This window comes from Pistacia vera, unplaced genomic scaffold (assembly GCF_008641045.1).
Source record: "Pistacia vera cultivar Batoury unplaced genomic scaffold, PisVer_v2 Contig503, whole genome shotgun sequence".
Lineage (NCBI taxonomy): Eukaryota > Viridiplantae > Streptophyta > Magnoliopsida > Sapindales > Anacardiaceae > Pistacia > Pistacia vera.
In genome coordinates, this window is record NW_022196339.1 from 2,331,880 (window position 1) to 2,347,826 (window position 15,947).

General features: G+C 35.6%; 1 protein-coding gene and 1 pseudogene across 1 annotated transcript; both read right to left on the bottom strand.

The window, feature by feature from the left end:
• Window positions 1–1,456: 1,456 nt before the first annotated feature.
• Window positions 1,457–5,790, bottom strand: LOC116105715 ((+)-neomenthol dehydrogenase-like). Its single transcript, XM_031392123.1, has 4 exons — window positions 5,629–5,790; window positions 4,963–5,037; window positions 4,672–4,848; window positions 1,457–1,834 (listed from the first exon to the last, which is right to left on the bottom strand). The coding sequence occupies exons 1-4, from the start codon at window positions 5,788–5,790 to the stop codon at window positions 1,457–1,459; spliced, it is 792 nt and encodes a 263-aa protein (XP_031247983.1).
• A 3,727-nt stretch (window positions 5,791–9,517) lies between these two features.
• Window positions 9,518–12,022, bottom strand: LOC116105751 (annotated as a pseudogene).
• Between the last annotated feature and the right edge of the window lie 3,925 nt (window positions 12,023–15,947).

Sequence of the window (15,947 nt, forward strand, 5' to 3'; positions counted from 1 at the left end):
CGTTAGCAGCGTGATGTCGGCGACCCAGCATGGTTGGGTTTGGCTGCCCATTTCGCAAACCACCACCAAATCTCGTCCTAGCATCATCGAGCACAACCTGCATCACCGAACTGAAAACTTTTTGCACAACCATTCCTTTGTTTCCATTTTGTTTTTCGATGATTTAGATTTGTTGGGTTTGATTATACTTAAAGTTGATACCAAACAAACCATCAGTGAAAGATCCGCAAGAGAGAAGTGAGAGAAATTAATTTTTATTTTTAAAATTTGAAATTAAAAAATGAATATAAAGTTAATTGAGTTTTTAATGAAATTGACACATATCAACCTTTTAAGTGGCTTGTGGTATTAACTCTTAGGGGTGTGTGGTTTCGGGTGTCCTGTATTTTTCGAGGGAATCAAAGTCGAAACCATACAATGCAGGTTCCAAAAAAAAAGGAACCTCGAAACCGACAGGTTCCGGTTATTAAATTCAAGGAACTAGAACCTGAAATGTAAGTTCCGGTTCCTTACCCGTATACCCTATAAAAAATAAATTATCCCTTATTAGTTTAAAAAATGACAAATATACCTTAAAAGTTTACAAATACACCCCTAACAAATTAAGAATACCTACATTTAGTAGTTTTCAATTTTTGATTTCTCATTCATTTGTGTCCAATGTGACTCATAAATCCTCTAATCTCTAGGAAACACTTGAATTCAATCAATTCACATAAAATTTCTTAATCAAAACCAAAACACAAACAGGTTCCAAGCTGGGTACTCGCTTCAGGTTCTTTTCTCAGGTTCTGGTTTCAATTCTGGTTCTGAAACCTATAAGAACCGGAACTGGAACCACACAGTGTCAGTTCCAATAAAAAGGAACCGGAATCTACCCGTACAATGTCGGTTTCGGGTAGGTTTCGGTTTTATCCGCTACCCATGCTCACCCCTACTAACTCAGCACGTATTCTAGATTTTTTTCAATATAATACTTTTTTTATCATGATTTTTCGTTAATGAATAATTATCATTCTTGTAAGTGTAAAACTTCTTTAAAACATCATATAAAACCAGCAAAGAAGATCAACAATTAATTTGAATGAGACGTATTTCTCGATGACTAAACACAACATAGTATGCGGTTTGTAAATTTGAATAACTTATCATGATTCTTCAAAGCATGTCGAGAATATGGTTAATTTCCTATCTTGAAAATTAAGAGCCTTTATATTAAGTTTTACATAGAGATAATTGAATTAAAATTTGAGAATGATAATATCATTGTACCATAGATTATACATACAGAATGGAGAAGAGAAGAAAGAAGAAATTAAGATTTGTTGTTGATCAATCATAAAAATAATCATAATATTATTGTTTAAAGGAACACATTACTAAAGTCCACCACAATACAAGGGAAAAGCACAGAATTTTTACAAGCTATGGTTTGAAATTTATCAACTTCCTCAATTCAAAAAGAGGTCTCTTCTTTCCGTGAAAAGAACAGACCAGAAGGACCCCCATTGGGCAGCAAAGCTAACCTCACACAAATTTCGGCACCTTCTTCAACACTTAATATATCTGTTTTGTGGTTTATGTCTGTCTTGACAAAACCAGGGCAAACGCAGTTAATGCAGAAACTCGGGTACTTTCTGGCCAAGATCCTTGTGCAAGCACTGATAGCTGCTTTTGATAAAATATAAGCAGACAAAAAACCAGGCCACACTTTGGTTTCTAGCAAACCCTCTTTGTAATCTTTTAGATACTCTCTCAATACATCATCCACCTTCTCTTCTGTAAGACTCTCCACATCTCCTATTACTCTCTTGGCCCATTCATTTGTCACCAACTAGAACAAAACAATGAGAAACAAAGTTTTGAGTAGGGTTGAAATGGAACTTGTATACTTCTAGCAAGAAGTTAGAAGTTATTATTTTACCTGTAACTTTCCCATGGAGGATGAAACGTTGACAATTTGTCAACTTATGATTCTAGTGTGGTAACACTAGTCGTGGTATGAGCACTTCACTCTTATTATTGCACAATCATTTTCTGTTTAAATTTCCAGTGTGACGACTCTCTGTCGAAGTGATTATTTTCAATTAGATCTATTTTTCCATTATATCGCGTGGGCACCTCGGAGTCTGAGTGGTCACACGCATTTGACAGATATTTTGCATAACACATATTGCATTTTGATATTCCATTAAACTGTTTTTATTCTCTTTTGAGATATTGTTTGTGGTCCGTAACACTTGAAATTTATTCATACAATGTGCTAGAAAGTTTATTTGCAATTGTCGGTGGTCCCAAGAAAGTTTGGAATAAACTTTTCCAAAAAGGTAAAACCAAAATGCATCTTGTTGGCCACCTATCCCCTTGCATTGGCCGGAAATTTTCTTCTTTATATTCTCTTCTCCAATGCAATTTCATTTAAAGCCTGATAATTCCTTTGAAAGTACTCTGTGTATTCTAAAAGGTTTCTTTTGTCTTACATCAAGTTTCATATGCTTAGATAGGCTTACAAATACCTTCATCAATACTCCTTGCTTCTACGTTGGTTATGTGGCTATTGCTTGATGGTATTTCAAGCTACTTCAACTGGAGAGCGTCTTTGGTGATTGATCCAAGGCTGACTAGGTGGTCTCGTTAACGTGGAGCTTGCTGTGGTAGTTCGAAGTTCGACCAAAGGGTGGAGTTTAAAGCATTACGACAGCAAGGAGTGTTCTTGCAATTGATGCTTAATTTGGCTTTGTAATTGAACTGTAAATGTTTATCATAGTGGATTGGCTTCATCTGGACTTGGTCCAATGGATATAGGCATTTTGCCGAACCATGTAAAATCCCCTGGTGTGCTTTATTTTGTTTCATGAATGTTTGATTTGTGTTGGTGATGAATGAACAAACTCACAAGCACTAAAATCAAGTTAGCAACCCAATCCGCTTAGGTTTAATCAACTTGGTAAGTGATTAAAACTTTCAAGTCTGTTACATTCTTACATATGCAGTAGTCTCTAATGTATTCTGCTGTGCTAAAGAATCTGAGAACATGTATCCTCCTGCAACGCCTAATTTTCTACCAGATTCTCAAAATTGTGCAAATCTACTACTCATGCTAGCATTGGCCCCTGGAGCTTGGATTTCTTGTTTAATTAATTGAACCATTCTGCTGTTGTACTGGATTCTTAATCTTCTGGTTACTGCGAGGGGGACAACAATGAATTTGCAATGCACATTGCTCTACCATGGATTGTTAATTTAGTGGTTGTTAGAATACTTTTTTCCTCTATCAAGGGACAACAATAAAGTTGCAATACATACCAGATTGTCATTTAGCTGTGTGCTTAAGAGTTGGCAAAGTTTTCTATTGGCTTCTGAAAGCAAAAATGAAGAAGTTAAAATAAACAGATTATTTGATGTCTAGGCATGATGCCTGGTAGGCTTTTGGATGATCCATGATTTAGAATCTAGTTTTGAAATCGCCTGATGAAGTCATTCAAATAATTAATAACATTGGACATTGAAAATATTGTGAAGCCAAAACGGAGCCATTTCACTTAAGTCCATTGGAAGCCAAAACGGGGTCGTTTCATTTAAGACCATTACCGAAACTCAGCCGTCAGATCAATATAGATCCAAGGGCTGAGGATTACGAACGCAAACATATATAAAGAAGAGCAACAGTGATAAAAAAAAAAAAAAAAGAACGCGTTTTGTTGTTAATCGGGTATTAGGGTTTGCAAAAGAGGGATAAGCTAGGGTTGGTTTTTGCTAAATCTTTCTGGGTGTAATCTGGGTTGATTGTGAGAGAGGGTTGCGTTTCCTTCTAGAGGCTGGTATTTGTCCTCTGTTCTTGCAGATTATTGAGAGATTCTTGAGTGATTAGGCCTTGGTTGGGTGTTAGTCTGTTTTTGGCAGATTTGTATTCTTGTCCTTCTTGTAATCGTTGAATATCTTCTTAGTGCTGTGAGCTTTCGTATTTCGGAGCTCAACGTGGACGTAGTCTATCCAAGATTGGATAGACGAACAACGGTAAAATCGTGTCTTGTGTTGTGTGTGTGATTCTTTGTTCTTTAATCTTGTGTGTGTTATTTGTGTTGCGAATTTGCTTATCAGGCTTAGGTTATAACAGTGGTATCAGAGCTGGAAAGTTCTAAGGGGATTTAGGGTTAGAAATCGCTTGGTCTTCTTGACGAATTCTAAAATTAGGGTTTGTCAGATTTGGGGGTTTTTCGATTTCAAGATTCTAGATCGTTAGGACTTCAGATCTTGCTAAGTCTTGGGGTTAATTCGTGAGATTAAGTTACAAACACAAGGGATCGACGAAATGCCATTGTGGTTTATGTCTGTCTTGACAAAACCAGGGCAAACGCAGTTAATGCAGAAACTCGGGTACTTTCTGGCCAAGATCCTTGTGCAAGCACTGATAGCTGCTTTTGATAAAATATAAGCAGACATAAAAGCAGGCCACACTTTGGTTTCTAGCAAACCCTCTTTGTAATCTTTTAGATACTCTCTCAATACATCATCCACCTTCTCTTCTGTAAGATTCTCCACATCTCCTAATACTCTCTTGGCCCATTCATTTGTCACCAACTGGAACAAAACAATGAGAAACAAAGTTTTGAGTAGGGTTGAAATGGAACTTGTATATTTCTAGCAAGAAGTAAGAAGTTATTGTTTTACCTGTAACTTTCCCATGGAGGATGAAACGTTGACAATTCTTGGGGAATTAGATAACTGGAGGAGGGGAATAAGCGCCTCACACATTCTTTTGGCGCCGTTGTAATTTATTCTAACACATTCATCAGCTAACTCATAAGATTGAGTTGATATTTCATTCCATTTGATTGATGGACCTGCCTGTATTATAGAGAGAAAAAATTATCTTAATAGTTAATACTCACCAAGTCAATAGTAGAAACAAGAAAACTAAGGGTCTGAAACGGAGTGTGATTTTAAGGCAAGTAGTAGTACCTTGAGAAGACCTGATAAAGTAGCAACGTCAACATCACCCGATAGGACTACACCGCCAACCCCTGCATTGTTCACCTACCAAAAAGTCCAGACATTTAAGCTAGAATTTGGGATACTTTTAATTTCTTTAGTGTTACGAGTTGAACATTACCCAAAAAACTAACGTATACCTTTTGATTCTTATAAGTCCAAGACCTAACATTTTTTTTTCTATGCAATGTAGATTAGAACATTAAAATTTATTACTTTAGTTTATAATTTTAATGATAATGCTTTGAGAAGAGACTAAAGAATCAATTTGGTGACTAAAAGAAAAAGAGTAATACTAGCCTTACAAAGAGGCATACAAAGAGTCATACAAAGAGTCAAGTCCAGAAGAAGGGAAAAAGAGAGAGAGAAATAGGTAATTATGAATTTCAAAGGCTTGATTTGACTTTTTGTATGACTCTTTATATACCTCTTTGTAAGACTAGTATTACTTAAAGAAAAAATCATAAGTTTTGCATAGTTTATAGGAAAATGGTGGATTGGTTTCTTAAATTGCCCCAGAAGGATAATAGTAAATATTGCTATAAATGTATGGCCACATACACAGTACTTAATCAGTGATCACCTTTGTTATATATATATATATATATAGTTTTGACTTTTGAGTCTAAGTCATACCAAAATATCAAGCTTCCCAAATTGATTTGTGATGAAATCTGCTAGACGGCTGATACTTGCAGGGTCTGCCACATCAAGCTGATGAAACACCACATCATCATGGGCATAGCCAGACTTTTTCAGCTTTTCAACATGTTGGATGATGGCTTGAAACGCTGTCATATTTGCACTTAAGTGGAACGACGTCGCTTTGATCTAAATGACAGAAACAATCCTGAGCGTTGATGAGAAGAAGATCCAACGGCTGAAATTCAACCCTAATTTTGACCATATAAAAGCAGAATTATTTTGGCAGTTTATGAATTTCGATTCAGTATTCGTTTTACAAGTCTCTCTCTTCTTCGTTAAACACCATTGTTGAGCCTTTAGGGTTTTTTCAGTTTGGGTTGAGTGTTTCCTGTAACTTGGTTATTGAGTGACTGGTCAGGTCATTCTAGGTGTATTGTATACGCTGTACTTAGAGATTCGAAGGGTGTAATCTCTAGGGTTAGTTACGGGTTGAAGANTGTTATTTGTGTTGCGAATTTGCTTATCAGGCTTAGGTTATAACAGACATTTTCTTCTAATCTGCTGGCATATTTGGTTTTGGTTGACTAAATATTTATATTGTGGCTTTCAATTGTTTATTTAGTAGTAAACTTTGCAAATGGTATGCCCAGTTCTGGGTTTGGTTCCCTAAATTCTCTTTTAATCTGGCATTTGGATTGTCTACTGACTACTCAAACTTTGCTAATAACATTTTTAATTTAAATCTGATTTGGAACTCTTCAATTATGCCTTTCTAGACGGGTGAGCATTGGCAGCGGGTAGAACCAGAACCGGAACCGGAACTGAAACCGGAACCTACCCGGAACTGACACTATGCGGGTAGGTTCTGATTCCATTTTATTAGAATCGACACTATGTGGTTCCGGTTCCTACAAGTTTCGAAATCGGAACTGAAACTGGAACCTGAACCTGAACCTGGGAAAAGAACTTGAAACGGGTATCCTGCTTGGAACCTGTTTGTGTTTTGGTTTTGATTGAGAAATTTTATGTGCATGGTGATGAATTGACTGAATTCAAGTGTTGCCTAGAGATTAGAGGATTTATGAGTCACATTGGACACAAATGAATGAGTAATCAAAAGTTGAAAACTACTGAATGTGGGTTTTCTTAATTTGTTATGGGTGTATTTGTAAATTTTTAAGGTATTTTTGTCATTTTTTAAACTAATAGGGGGTAATTGATTTTTTTATAAGATACCCAGGTGAGGAATCAGGTTCTGGTTTCGGTTCCTTTTTTGGGAGCTAGCATTGTGCCGTTTTGGTTCCCCTGAAAAATAAAAGGTACCCAAAACTACTCACCCCTATTCTAGAGGATGGCTGGCTCATGAGCTTGTTTTGCTTTAAATACAATTACACTTTTAAGTGTGCCTGATTGACATGATATCTCAATTTTGGGAAATTACATTAATTGCCACTAATTTAGGGTCCAAATAAAATTAGTCAATTTTGGAAAGAATCTCATAAAATAGCCTGGACCCAAATTCCATAGTTTTGAAGGACCAAAATACTTCAAAAGAGGTATTTTATTTGTAAATTTAAAAAACAAAAAAGCATTGCAGTTATGTTTGAGTCAAATTTATATGTACAAAACATGTTAATTAGGATATTTTATGGTGTGTCGATGATACTGAGTGGGGTTAAAAATCACTACTTAATTTTATGTTCTTATAAATCAACATCTTTTATTTCAACTCCTCCTTCAATTATAAAACTGATTAATTTTATCTTTTATTTATCTCTTTTTATGACTATTTTAACCTCATTTAACAAGAAATTGAACTTTTGTGAGAGAAAATTAGGGGCTTTTTAACACCCCTTTATTTGCTACTAATTCCCAGAAAAGTCTAATAAAAAGCAACGTTAAATGGGCTTCATAGGCCCATATAAATGAGTGCTTGGCAAAATCAAATACCGGGTTTGGTTCATTATTCCTACCCATATTCCAACTACTATTCTCCAAAATAATCTGGCACATATTCCGAAATATATCTAATTTTTCTAATTACTTTTAAACCATAAGGTATTAATTTCATTAAATACCCTGAAAAAAAATTTAAAAATAAAAAAAACACCCCCTGACCATAACTTGGCAGATTCCGACAACCACCATCGGTAGTAGCCGGAATCTGTACAACGGTGAATACCAACCGGAACTGGCGTAATTCACTGATCTGGCCTTTTCCAACCAGATCCACAGTGGATCGGCCGGAAAAGGCTAGATCTAGCCGTCAGTGACGGCAAAGAAATAGCGATCGTTGAACGAAAAAATGATGGCCATATCGTTGGCCGTAGCTAACGATCAAAGATGGTCGTCGTTTTAGCCTTTTCTGGCCGTCAACTGCTATAGCAGGCTGTAGATCTGGCCTTTTCTGGCTAGATCCATGATGGATTTGGCCAGAAAGGCTATAACGACGCGTTACGACACAGATCGACCGGTTGGTGTTGTAATGCGATTTTTCAAACCAGATTCAGCGATGAGGCAGAATCTGGGCATTGCAGGTGGTAGGGTATTTTTTATCATTTATATGTTGGGGTGTTTAATTAGATTAGTAAACCTATGGACTTTTTAATAAATTTTTAAATTTTACCTCCTAATACTCCCCTATCAACTACCCAATATTATCAAAATCCTATCCAAAATAATGAACCAAACGCATCAAGCTATTTATTGTAGGCTATTTGTCATGAAGGCCTCAATTGATGCTTACACACCAATAATCAAAAGTCTAGTGATATTAGTCAAATGTCGCATGGAGTATGTAACTTAGGGTGAAGTTATGATATGGATTGATAAATATTGGACCATTAATATAATCGTAAAGATCAAATTATCAAAATCATCTAAGTTATAGTGTTCAGAATGAGTCGATTATGTTATTGATATTATGTCATAATCATCTTCATTTTAAGATCATACAAAAAACATAGTAGACGCAAGCCACTATTAGAGTTTACTAGTGGATAGTGTTACTCCTAATGAAAAATTGAATTAAAAATGTTTAAATATACCTAAATAAAAAGTTTTGAAATATAATTCTACCAATTTTGTTGTTTTTCAAAAAAAGTTTGAATAAACTAAGTTTAATATAAAACTAAGTTGTACGTTAATATTTTAATAAAGAAAGATATATTTAGTATAATATTTTTAAATATTTTCAAAACTAGAAGCTATAGAAAACAGAAAATTACTTTTTTTTTCTAATTTAAATTTACATCTAAAATTCAATATTGAAACCAAGTTTAGGATAATTTAGGGTTATATATAACGATTAGTTATTAGAAATAGAAAATAACACTTATACCATCCGAGGATTTAAGAGTTAATATAAAATTTTACAAGATTAAACCAATTTGAGTAGGTTAAAGTGTTGATTTCTTAGATCACTTCCCAAACAAATACTATTACGACCTCAAAAGTCAAATCCAACATAAAGGTTGCGGTACAAAAAATGATTAAAGAAAGAAACATGTTTTAGATATTACTCCCTCTTTCTTTTTAAGCCTTTCAGAAAGTTTTCCCTAAAGAAAGGAGCGTGGGTCAGAGAACTTAAAAAAAGAAAAGACAATCTAATTATTTTGGAAAAAAGTTACTCGAAATAATAACTATAAAGAAACCAGGGGTGTATATTGATTGATTAGAATTTTTTAACAAAAAAAAAGTACATGAAAGACTTTAGTCACCGTGACAATAAATTATCATCATCTTGAAGAAAATGCAAACACTGGACAAATACAGAGAACCCGTGACAAATCAGAACCCTTACAAAAAGCTACAAATAATTTTAATTTGGCCCTTTTCCTCTTAAAAATTAGTACCAAACAAACACGAAAAGCCATCAAACTCAGCTGCAGGGCTCACGGGCCCACACCGAGCCTGAATTGGGAACATCGAAAGAAACCTGTGGTTTGTTGCTGCATGTTGGCTATCACATTCGCACTGAGTTCACATTGTCAGGGCCGCAGCCATGCTAGGCATGTGATGGCTGCTGTGCGTGTGGATTAGCAGGTTGTTTTGTGGGAGGTGTCACCTTCATCCCGAGAACATCAAGGTTATCGTTGGTGAAACTATTGGGGACCGAATAAACACGTGTCGAATCCCCCTAGGGTTGTCACTGTTAAGTTTCGGCCAACCCGTTTCCGAAATCGTCTCTCACTGCAATGTATGCTGGTGTGACTAGCCGGGTGAAAACCGTGCCTGATCACCATAATAATAAGAAAGGTAAATACATTAAAATTGTCACAATCACGACTACCGATAACATATATGATTCCAACGAACCCATTATATCCTTTTTTTGGCTCTTAGCTTTAGATATTTTGTTTTTCCAGCAGTACAAAGAAAATGTGACATTAGTTGACTTAAAACTAGTGTCCAATTTATCCCACAATATTTTTTGGTCACATTAAAAGAACATAACTAATTTGGACCAACCATTACCTAGACATGGAATTGAACCCATCTTAGTATAAATTTCTATTAACATCCCTAAGCATAAGATATGTACCTTTATTATAGAATAAACAAAAAATAAATTGAGAAAACAAAAACATTACCAGAATCAATGATGGTTCCTGAACCAGTAGTGGGATTGAATGCAAAAGCAGTGGGTGGGATATCAACAACTTTTCTTCCAACCCTAATTGCCATCAAATTCACATAGTAAAGTGAAGATCTTCTTGGGTTCTTCAATAACGGTGTGTACTTGATCCTCTTGGGCTGGCCAATGGGCCCAAGTCTCAATGACCCAGAAAAGTTGACGGACTTGAAGCTAGGAAGGCAGTAAGAAAATGTGGATTGGTACAAGTTTTGGGTTTGGGACAGAAGCGATAACGGGCCACGGCCAAGGCCCAATAGACCTTGGGGAGGCACAGAGCTGCCTGTGGCTTTTGCTATGCAGCCAAAGGTGTATCTGAAGATTGAATCAGTGGCTAGAGTGATGTTGTCTTGTGAGAGGTTGGCTGCGACGGTGGAGCTACCGTAGGTGAGGTTGAATGAGCAGGTGGTGCCGCCGCAAGTGGGGTTTGGTACCTGAAATTTCATGTGCATTGATTGTTAGTGTCATTATGTGATCTTGTGAAGTCATGTGAACTTTCTATGTTTGGAAAGTAGCTTGTAATATTTTGTCACCCGTGAACCTTTTGGCATCAGTTAAAGAGTGATGAAAAATCACGAGGTGTGCCTAACTGGGCTCCAAGTGGGGCAAACTTTACTTGCAATATCAGGGTTCGAACCGCACTAGAAGCACTTTATGGCCAAGGATACTTACCTGAGCCCCCATTGGGATTAGTCTAATACATTCGGGTATGGGGAGACCCACCCCTTTTTTACTTACCATTAGATATGTGTACAAAAAGCTAACGAAAATGAAAAAAAATATATATACATATTTTCATACTTTTTTTATATCTTGCACACGGATGACAATAAGAATGAGAGAGTGAAAAAGATACTGCTATAAATAGTGTTTCTAGCACACCTCATGATATTTGAACAGACTTGCTATAAACTATTCATTCTAATTAAAATATTTTTATTACGTCTAAAATCATTCTTAATATTTTAAAAAGCATCTAAATCGTTTTTAAAACCTTACAAAGAAGAAGGAGATAGAAATGTGTAGATATAGTGACAACAATCATATGGAAACACCCACTAGGGACCCAATTTGACAGTCAGGTTTGAACTTTGAAATCCTGTTCAAGTAATTATCATGAAGATGTTTATCTCTTTTGCAAATAAAATCAACATTGGAACTTCCCAAATTCTACAGAAATAATGAAATAATTTACATTACCTGTTTGCATTGAGCGGCCTGGCAACCAACAGGCTTGAAAGAAGAAGACTTGGCGGTGTTAAAGACAGTAGAGCCACAGCCAACACAGCCAGTGCAAGGAACCCAAGCGGCATCATTACTGGTATCCATAGCCATAAGCATGGTTTGAGCAGGGGTTCCAATCTTCGCCCTAACAATATAAGTAGGGCTCTGGATTATCTGCCGGCCGGAGGCAATCGGCACCACTGATTTTCTGGCCACAAGGCTGGACAAAAACTGCAGGCGGGCCTGGTCTTTGGCCTGCATTTGCAGCACATTTTCTTCCCAGGACACGGGCTTGGAGGGTCTGAAGGGAGAGCAAGGGCTGAAGACATGGAAAACCTGGAGGGTTGAGCCGCGGTCAGGGATGTTGCATTTGGGGTTGAGACCGTGGGAGAGGGTGAGGAAGAAGAAGAAGAAGAGGAGGGGTAGGGAGAGGAGATGGAGCTTCATAGCTATGGATAATTAAGTTTGGTTTGTGAAGAGGGAAAGAGAGAGGTTTTTATAGAGGAAGAAGAGTATGGGAAGTGAGAGTGAGAGTGCGAGAGTTTGGCAAACAGACTGTATTCCATTTACTTTTGTAGGCTGGCCCTCTTATGCTGGTGTCCATTCTACATAGAAATGGTATCTTTTTTCTGTATACTTGTTTTATTTGGATTTTTTTATATGATATTATTCTTATAATGAATAATAGAAAGAAAAAAAAAATATCCATGGTTGACTAGTAAAATTAAGTATATTTTTTCTTAAAATTTTGCTATAAAATTATAACATGGAATGTAAAATAGGGAAATGTAGTCTATTTCAAATGGGAGTCTGTTAGGGCCAAAAATCATCCTCGGCCCAAATAAGAAAACGGGCCTGACAAGGAAGAAGCCAAGCCTAATCCCGGCCCATTTCCTAGGCCCATGGGCGAATCCAGGGCCCACGGCCCTCAGAATATTTTCCTATTCTCGAGCAATCTCCTATTCGAGGTCACCTTCCCGACTTACACTTTCCTACTCGAAGTTGATCTCCTAATCAGAATCACCTTCCTATCCGGACATTGGTAAGACAGCCTATCAGGGCTCTAATTCTTCTAGGGTTTGTATCAGAGTTACATTAGGACTCCCTACTCCCACCAGGATTGGGAGACCAGACAGTCACTATATAAACAGAGGCCAGCCCTCTCACAAGGGGGATGGACAATACACCTTCACACCTGAAGCTCCTACTTGAGAGCTTCACATCACGGCCGTAGTCACAGTCTCCGACTAGACTTCCGGTAACCTCTCTACTCCCTAACCCTCACTATATTAGCCTCTTTCAGCCTTGCTGACTTGAGCGTCGGAGTGCCTACGGCGAACACCACCCCGGTGTTTTCCGTCGCTTCACACGTGTTTCTTTACATGTGCAGGTACAACAGATTGCTAGTGGCCTCAACCTCACAGGATCAATCCTTCCTTCCGTGCCAGTAGATTTTTACGTCTACAGGGTCTACCTTCAATTGAAATATATGTAGATGTGTCTTTTAAAATTCAGACAATATTTTCATATTAGGAAACTCTCTACAACAATAAAATGAAGTTTTTGTGAGGAATTTTATTTATTTATTTTGTGACAAGTGCATAAATATGCCATAAATAGTATAAAAGTCGTAAGAAATTATAAAACTGTTGTGAAAAGTTTTTGAGAAGGTATTTCTTTGACCAAGTTGTGACGAACTTAATTCAGATTGCAAATAAAATAGAACGTATATATAGAAGAGAGAATGAAAATGAATAATATATACACATGATAAAAATAATGGAGAGAAGATAGATTAATAATATTGAATTTTTTTTTTTTTTTTTTTTTTTTAATTAGATCTTTGATAGGGAAGTTGAGATTAGTAACTCAATGTATAGTGTATCCATAACATAATATAAACTTAGATGAGAAAATGTTCAATGTAATTACTTTATTATTATACATTGTGTTTACCAACTTCACATTATATTTTATATGTAAATTTACATTAAAATTCATAGAAAGATTTTGATCTACTTTATTTCTCATGATATCAATACTTATTAGTCCATCTAAAAGATGTTATTTATTTTACTTTTCATGTAAGATTACTTATCAAAAGGCAAAAAGACATTTGGACATGATTTACGACAAGCTTTAATTAAAAATAATTATGAAAAAATTAATTAAACATCATGGGAGCAAATAGCATTCGAGATTATCATGAACACATCTCAAGATATACTTATAGAATACCACAATTATTGATTTTAAGTTCGCATTCTGTATTTCTGTTCTCTTTGTCTTTTAATTAATCAACGACGATGAGCTTTGAATAGTATAATAATATGCTTAATTTGAACTTTTGGGGACAGCACAAAGTGGCTTCTCTCAGTATTTAGTACTTTCTATGTAGAATTTTAAGTTTCAGCGTATCTCATTAAAGTATTTAAATTTATTGATTTTGATGATTGTCTCTCCAACTTATTCGATAAATAATTTCCATTCACATTTGCATGATACTTGTACGTAGATTGGTTTAGTTCTCTTAATCAAGCAAAAAATAAATTATTATTTTTTCCTGAATTTCTCTCTCCCTCTCTGTCTCTTTATTTCCTTTTTTTCTAAGACAAAATTGAGAGCATCAAATCTATCTACTTTCTTCATAAGTTTGATTGAAGAAGGCACTGAAATTGACATGCAATTTAATAGAGACGAAAGAAAAGAAAGAAAATTCACATGCTTACTGACAATTTAATGTGGGCACGGTGAATGCATCACTATAATTTTTTTGAATTAAATTACATAGTGATATATAAAAGTTGATATTTTTCAGGTGAATAAATAACTTATTTACCCATCATAATTATAAAATATTTTGTTGCACATCATGGAGAAGCATATTCATAAACGGATATACCTTGCCATGCTTCAATTTATATCACGGACAAATGGTTCAAATTTTACCTTATGTTACAAGCACTTTCCTCCACATGCATCAATGATATCGAAATTGCCATTTTCATTACCTCTTAGTATTGAATGCGTACAACTTCTCATACCAATAAACGTTTTGGGACCATCTACTATCATCCTTTCTACATCATCAATTTTTCCGAAGTGCAAAAGTCTCTTATGAAGCACATGAACTGACATGTTTTACACGTATATGTATCTATCTCATTGAGGATTTCTCTAATAAAAATACTATGGTATATCTTATTATAGTATAATCAACCAATTAAAAAATAAGTATGTTCCACTCATACTAAAGAGACATATTCTCATTGGCTGATTGTATTGTAATTAATATGATCAATATACAAAAGGTTTTCTCTTTTTCTATAATTGAAAGTTTTTCTTCTATAAATGTACTTTGTATTACTAATTAATTATAAAACATTTAAGATCATTGACAACATAAAATATTTTCCAAGTTATATTTTAGAAGAATATATTTGTTATGTTGTTGATTCACTTGGGGCAGAACATGGCTTAGGCCAACTAGACCCTACATGAAATTTTAGAATTGAACATATGAATATATCAATTTCATCCCCTAAAATTTATTTTATTATTTTGCCATTATACGTATATTTAATTAAGCTATTATGTTATTAAATTTGTCGTGAAACTTTGGCATCAGTTAAAGAGTGATGAAAAAACACGAGGTGTGCCTAACTGGGCTCCAAGTGGGGCAAACTTTACTTGCAATATCAAGGTTCGAACCGCATAGAAGCCTTTATGGCCAAGGTACTTACCTGGCCCCATTGGGATTAGTCTAAACATTGGGTATGGGGGAACACCCCTTTTTACTTACATTAGATATGTGTACAAAAGCTAACGAAAATGAAAAAAAAAATATATATTTTCATACTTTTTTATATCTTGCACACGGATGACAATAAGAAGGAGGAGTGAAAAAGAACTGCTATAAATATGTGTTTCTAGCACACCTCATGATATTGAACAGCTTGCTATAAACTATTCATTCTAATTAAAAATATTTTTATTACGTCTAAAATCATTCTTAATATTTTAAAAAGCATTAAATCGTTTTTAAAACTTACAAAGAAGGAAAAGATAGAAATGTGGAGATATAGTGACAACAATCATATGGAAACAACCACTAGGGACCCAATTGACAGTCAGGTTTGAACTTTGAAATCCTGTTCAAGTAATTATCATGAAGATGTTTATCTCTTTTGCAAATAAAATCAACATTGGAACTTCCCAAATTCTACAGAAATAATGAAATAATTTACATTACCTGTTTGCATTGAGCGGCCTGGCACCAACAGGCTTGAAAGAAGAAGACTTGGCGTGTTAAAGCAAGTAGAGCCACAGCCAACACAGCCAGTGCAAGGAACCCAAGCGGCATTTACTGGTATCCATAGCCATGGCATGGTTTGAGCAGGGGTTCAGATCTTCGCCCTAACAATATAAGTAGGGCTCTGGATTATCTGCCGGC